At 37.9% G+C, this 7,207-nt stretch overlaps 1 protein-coding gene across 1 annotated transcript; it reads right to left on the reverse strand.

Moving 5' to 3' along the window:
* Positions 1-82: 82 nt before the first annotated feature.
* On the reverse strand, positions 83-6,452 carry LOC144641437 (ubiquitin carboxyl-terminal hydrolase 19-like; the record flags this gene model as incomplete). The annotated part of the gene is made up of 7 exons (XM_078500453.1): positions 83-198; positions 2,655-2,715; positions 3,172-3,266; positions 3,857-3,940; positions 4,486-4,596; positions 5,255-5,431; positions 6,360-6,452. Coding segments are annotated over 7 exons (737 nt in total), but the record flags the coding sequence as incomplete, so codon positions are not given.
* Between the last annotated feature and the right edge of the window lie 755 nt (positions 6,453-7,207).

A 7,207-nucleotide genomic window follows, 5' to 3' on the forward strand; every position in this document is an offset into this window, starting at 1 on the left:
CAACTTTTAACTGTGACCATAGTTAACTATGCTGTGACATGCAGCGAGGCGTGACAGTATGAACAAAGGTTCATGTACTTACTGGTTACAGTATCCTATTCCCCAGCACTGCGTACATCTTCGGAGAACTTCACCAGGTCCCGGGCGTTTGTAGCAGCTTGCACAGTGACCTGGGACCACACGGGGGCATACTGTTCTCTGCAGTTACAAAAATCCAACACTTGATCAAACTTTTCTTATAAATTTAAAACTTATTTTTGCAAAGTGTTCACTATCAGTAGTGTAGCAACTCTTGTAAGCTTGTACACTGTAATTGTGCTGCTCCTCGACCTCCAGTGAAACAGTAGTTATTGTTTTTAGGGCTACATGTAGGGCGTTGTTGTTTGTTCTTTTTTTCTTTCAAAGGCCCGGGTAGCAAGCCATGTATGTGAAACCTTGCCGAGACCTTTATTATTTCATCCAACACGTCTTAATCAATCAATGTAGCAATAACTATTCAAAGTGGCTATGAGCCACTAAACTCGGAAAAGTTTTTATGAAACAAGAATCGAAAACAACAAACTGACAAGGAGAGATTTGCTAAAACAAATGATGTTAAACTTTCCACAATTCAGTTCACTTCACTTAGTTTCATTGTCATCTAGCTAGTCATCGAGAGCAGGCCGAAAGGGCAAGTGATAGACTTCCCATCGGTTGCAAATTGTTTTCTTTCTTTTTATTTTTCCTTTTTGTTTTTTGAAGGTTAGGCAAAATAATAATATCATTAGAAAAATTAAGTTTTGGTCTATTTCAAGAAAACTGACATTAATACAATATTTCGGCTGGTAGTTAAGCATGCATGTACCGTATTTATTCGGCTATAAGCCGAGACCCTAGACTTTTAGTTTTTGGAACCAGTTAGACTCTCACAAAAAATAAACCCAAATCACTCGGCTATAAGCCGAGACCCGATTTTTCCTTCAAACTATAAAACAATCCAAGTGCAGCGAATCAACATATTCGTTAAATCACAACTATGTAATTGAAAAACAACAAATCACTGATAAAGAATGAATTTATTAATAGAATCGTACACAAGCGTGACAAAACATTCACCTGAGTTCAGAATCCCATCTCAAACAATCACGCATTCTTCCGAAAAGCAGTTATCGATCATCATGCCAAAAGCTACTGGTTTTCAAACAACTAAACCTTCAAATTGAAAGTTGTTGCCGAGGTAGAGACAGTTTAGAACAACTGCAAAATCGCCAGAGAATACGGGATGATTCCTGATGATTCATGATCAGTGAATCTTCAGTTCGTCGCAATTCGCCAAGATGCTAGCGAAAAGATCAAGCGGGTGAACTTTAAATGTCATCAAAACGAAACATGTGCTGTTACCAGTATTTATCGAGTATCCTCAATCCAATCAAACTCTTCTGAAGTGGTTTCTCTTAGCAGAGAAGTCGTGGTATTTTAAGTTCTCGCTTTTGAACAATAATATTACATGCAGCCGATTTCTGTCAGATCGTGTTACAATGTTTACCAAGCGCGTGGGAACGAACGCTTCTTATTGGCCAGTTTCTGGTGTCACGACAACAAGTCAAATAGATCGATTCCTTCTTGACCCTTCTTCTCTTGAAAAGTCACGTTAGCAGTGATTCTGCTAGACTACGAGCAGTCCCTATTTCTTCGCAGAGTCCGTCGAGCTTGAAGCGAAATTATTTTTCGAACTCTGCGAAAAAATAGGGACTGCTCGTAGTCTATGATTCTGCAAATTAACTAAACTTAAAGAAAGGAACAGAAGGAAAGGAACAGAAACAGTCTCAGGCAGAAATAATTATTGTAGAAGAGATTGCGAGGAAAAAAATTGGGTCTCGGCTTATTTCCGAGTGTTTCGGTTTTTTTGTCGGAGTCTAACTGTTTCTAAAAACCAAACGTTTAGAGTCTCGGCTTAAAGCTGAATAAATACGGTATTTCAATAAAACTGGCATTAATACAATATTTCGGCTGGTAATTTGGCATGTTAATATTATTTAACTTAACTAGAAATGTAGGTTATCAGAAGACACACAGGTCTAATTCTCTAGAGGCCTTAGCTCACTTGCACGCATTGCGTGCCTATGTTTACAGGAATCGAGTGAAGGAGGGAAGGAGGGAAGGAGTGAATTCACTTCGCCCACTACAACTCTTTTCCGAGTTAAAAACGAAAGCCTGCCACCTAAAATTTGTTCTTGATTGTCCACGCTTTTCAGAACGCGGTAGGTAACCATACAATGCAAGAAACATTTAGTGATCCCTTCAGGCAAAAAACTAGGACTCCAGTTAACAAGGACAACTTTAAGAATTCAAACAAAAATACCTCTACTGAAAGAGAGTCTGGTTCTTGTCTTTTCTTACAGTGTGCTGCATTATACATCTTAAGGAGCGGGGAAACGAGAGAAAAATTTGACTGCGGCAAGTTTCAATTTCAGTAACACTGTTATCTTCAGGGATGTAGCTAAGAAAACACCAAGCCAGCTCATTAGAAAACCCAGCTGGCTTTTCTGGTCTTGGAAGCTTTAAAAGTTTACCCAAGTCTTTGTTTTCATGTGAAATTTCAGCCCGATTTAAGTTCTTATTCAGCCGGTGAAAATAGTCGGCAGCCGGCCCTTAGGGACATCCCTGCATCTTACCTGTATAATTGGTACTTCATACACTTGTTCGCCTGCCTCCTCTTCACTGAGCACCTCATAACTGTACAAACAATCAAAGTAACAATATCAAGCCAAACTGTAAGACACTAAATTCTCTTCACGTAGACGAGCTAAAATTTCAGTGCTTTGTTGCAAAGCTATTTCATTGCTCTGTTCTGGTATAATACACGTACATGGCTCGTGAAGTTTTAGCTTTTTGAGGACAAAAATAATTTTCAAGCCCTAGATCTATTTGCTCACAATTTCACAAAAAAGACCTACCAGTCTGTTTAAAACAAATATTTTTTAATCATTTAAGTCAGTACAGGTTTCCTTCTCCAGTGTACTAGAACATCTAACTTTGCAGTCAGTGTTCCCTCTATGTCTTTTAGCTCAAACGTTTTCACCCCTAGTGGCCTTTTTCAGAGCATTGGACATTGGACACTTCAAGACTGAACGAGCCATGACGTAGGAATTACAGTGAGTGACGAGCAAAACAGCTAGAGAGAATACTTACACAACAGTGATGTCATTTGGAGCCACAGATGACAAGCTGCACCCTCTGTCAAATGCACGATGGAATTTGCCATGAAATACTTCATATACCCTCATCTATGAGATAACGTACAATGCATAATGCGTGACAAACATAGCATGAACGGTATATGAATAAAGGAGCATAAAGGTTATGGGTACAAAGTTTAAGTTCATAAACGGCAATGTCGACAATATCCTCCACATTTTTAAACAACCTCCTTTAACTTATAAACACACGCTGGAGGAATCCTTGAGATTTCAATGACTGTGAGCACTAACACTTGTAAGGAAAAAAATGCGTCAGTCATGAAGACGGGACCGGAACGCAAACATTAATAGCTGCAGGTTTTATTTTGTTGTACAGCGTCCATCCTAGCTATGTTACGCCAGACTTTTACCTTTGCACAGTAATTGAAATTTGGAAAGCAGCATATCATACAAGTATGTCTAAGAGAATATTTTCACTTGTTAGCGTGACCGCAAATAAATGCCGAGACCTCGAACAAACGCCCCTGGCGTTTATTTAAAAATAAGCAATTTTGACACGGCATTTATACGAGGCCGGCGTTTAATCGGGGTCCAGTGTTTAATCGAGAAAATATGGTAATAACTCTACCACGACTACACAAATGTATGAACTGGCACCCTCTTGCTTAGTTTCTTACATTCTCTACTTGAATTCCAGTGATCCTTTCTACAGCAGCAGTGAGTTGCTCCACGTTTGCATCTTGGGTTACCTTGACCCTAATCTACAGTGTGCATGAACAATAAAACATCAAACCTTTGTAAAAATTATTCAACATAATGTCAGCCTCATCAAGAGACACCTTACTGAATTTACATTTAGTCATGCGTGCATGACTGTTAGCAAAAACTTTCTTCAGTCTGCATCACGATTGTTGAGAGTTGTTTCTCTCCATCTTTTTTGTAATTCTGATAAAATCATGATAGTGTCCAAAAGTCTTTAACTGAACATGAGGGGTGGGGAGGGTAAGAGGTTGACAAATGAGTCACACCTTCCAACCTGGAGCAAATTGTCTCATTAATTGTGACAGGGACTGTACATCTGTAATGTTGTTTCTATTAAGGCTGATTTGCATGGTACGTTTTGTCCCATGCAACATGCTTACGACAGGCCTACGACACCAATTGTGTTGTGTAAATCAAACCTACAACTCGCTAACGATTGCCGCAGGCATGTTGTTAGCTTGTTGCATGCCGCAAAATTGCACAGTGTAAATCGGCCTTTACACAATACTGGTTAACTTACAATGTAACATTTTCAAATATGTACCTTAAGAGGAACTCTGTTGTAATCCTTGAAGAAAACATACACCGGTAACAGCTTCTGTTCTTTTGGCAATGGAACAGACAGGTTCATGAAAGGATCATATTTGATAGAGATCTAAAGTAAAAAAATAAACTGATTGTGAATATCTGCAACATAACAACCATCTTAACCCTTTACCCCCTAAAGCAAATGGCCTTTTTTCGTATATTAAAAATTTTCAACCAGATTTCCATGTATGAGATACCATTTGAAAGGTGTGGATCAGTAAATTGCATAAAACACTTTAAATAGCAAATAAAAAGAATGTTACAGCTTTGAAAGAAATGAGTTAAAACATTTAAAAGAAAAATATTTAAAACGTTGTTATCTCCCTAAATTTTGGGTATACCCTAAACTGTATCTTATTGTGCAGCTCTCAGACGTGTAGTGGTTAATTTCAGTTATGTTGCTTACCACAAATGTATCAGGCAAAAAAGTTTTAAAAGTTATAGGGGTGGTCAATCAAGTCACAAATAGGGGGGAGGTATAATTTTATGCTTTCAAAATGCAGATCTTTCCGAGACAATTTTGGTGCCAAAATTTCAAATCATTTGGACAAATATTGACCAAGTTATGACATTATGTGCCAATTGGCACTCATAGGGGTTAAAGGGTTAAGTTAACATTAAGCTTTGGCCGGACCATTTTGTTTCACTACACTGTCTTAGAGGCTGTGTCATTACAACTTACTATCTAGATTCCAGTTACTCACTAATTAAAAACTTCCACTTACCTTATTACACATGGGGCAAGTTAGCTTGGATTTCAACTGCCCCTGGAACAAGTCAACTATCACCGAGTCATTCCTGCTTTTGTATCTCTTCCATGCCTCATTAGCCACTTCAGCATCAGGCTTCCCTGCTCCTTCAACCTCCTCAACATAAGGCTTTTCCTTGATTCTGTTTAGGTCCTTAAGATTATATTGCAACAACAACAACAGAAAACAATTAAATTTGATACTTTTCTTGGGAGGCAAGGCAGCCAAGTGGTTAGTGTGCTGGACTCCAGTCCAGATAGTGTGGTCCCGGTTCAAGCCCTGGCCAGGGTCATTGCATTTTGTTCTTCAGCAAGTTCCTTTACTTTCTAATCAGTGCCCCTCTCCACCTGGGCTTACAAATGGACAAATTAAATTAATGTGGTAGCCCTGTCATAGACTAGCAGCAAACCTAGGGGGGGGGGGGGGGTGGAAAATAAATAGTTCTAGTCACTTCATGCTATGGAAACCAGAATAAGCTCCAGAGGAATGAGACTCCGAGTCCAACCTAAATACATGTACATCGAATACAGTAAACACCCGCATGTAAAAACCTACAATTTTCTAAGTTTGGCAAAATAGGTTCTTGTATTTGGGGATAGTTATTGGTAATTTAGGCTAAGTAGGTTCTTAATAAGGTTCTTAATTTCTAAGGAGGAGCCATAGTTTTTGATTGTACGAGAAGAAAAAAATGGGCTTGGTCCTTCATTATGCAGCATTTATTCATAACTGTATTGCTTCAAGCCTCATGCAAGGTCCAAAGAAGACAATTACAGTCTATGTGAATCTGTCTTTTCTTTATTTGTAAATACAGTTTGGGATGTTCTGTTAAAAATGTTCATAAAAAATTTTGTATAACCCACATATAAGAACCTGCTGAAATTTGCTTGGCTAAACAGGTTCTTATATTTTGGGGTATTAAAATGGCAAATTTCTGCCAGCAGGTGTTTACTGTAACATTTTTTACATGTACATGTACAGTGCTGTATTTATGCTACATGTTTAAGTCAGATGTACACATGATTGCTACAATGCAGGCTAAAGAAGTAATATACCTTTTTTTCTGTGGAATTATAAGTCTTACCTCATGCAGACCATCCAGTAAGAATGCCATAAACTCTTGTGCATCTTGTTGCATATAACCTTTAAACTGGCAGACCTTTTCACCCACAATGCCCTACAGAAGTAAAAAGAAAATGTCAGGTTCAATCAAGGGTGTCACTGTAAATTGTGAGCTGTATGTGTCAATCCTGGCAAACTGGATTTGAGCATGCCTTGTAAAATACATATAAAGCAAAGAAATGATGTTATTTATTTCACAAGAGAACTGTAACTGAAAGTGATAAATGATCGTCGCAGTGAATTTCAATTTAAGCAATTGGAATAAAGAAGCCTGAAAAAAAAAAAAAATTCAGGGCTTCAACGGGATTCGAACCCGTGACCTCCGAGATACCGGTGCGATGCTCTACCAACTGAGCTATTGAAGCCACACATTGTGACTCACAATTGACCTCGCTCCCTTTTCTTTTCAGGCTTCTTTATTCCAATTGCTTAAATTAAAAATTCACTGCGACGATCATTTATCACTTTCATATACATCCACAGTTCATGTATGAATCATTTCATATACATTACATCAGAACTGTAACTGTTTTAAATTCAACATTTCATCATGAAAAACGAAACACAATTTCTCTATTAGTAAAAAACAGAATTAAAAAACCTCAATCCTGCTTTGTACTGTGCCACAGTAACTATTAAAAATTAATTAATCAATTAATCAACATTAATGATAGGTTCTTCAAAAGAGATCAATAAGAACAAAGAAATAGAGACTATAGCTCATGTTTATCTATATTCATGACTGTTTGTATTTTTGCTACATTTTGTGCTTCACTGAACAAAGCATGATTAACGCTTTTTCTTCCTGTT

This window comes from Oculina patagonica, unplaced genomic scaffold (genome assembly GCF_052425735.1).
Source record: "Oculina patagonica isolate OP01 unplaced genomic scaffold, crgOcupat unplaced947, whole genome shotgun sequence".
NCBI lineage: Eukaryota > Metazoa > Cnidaria > Anthozoa > Scleractinia > Oculinidae > Oculina > Oculina patagonica.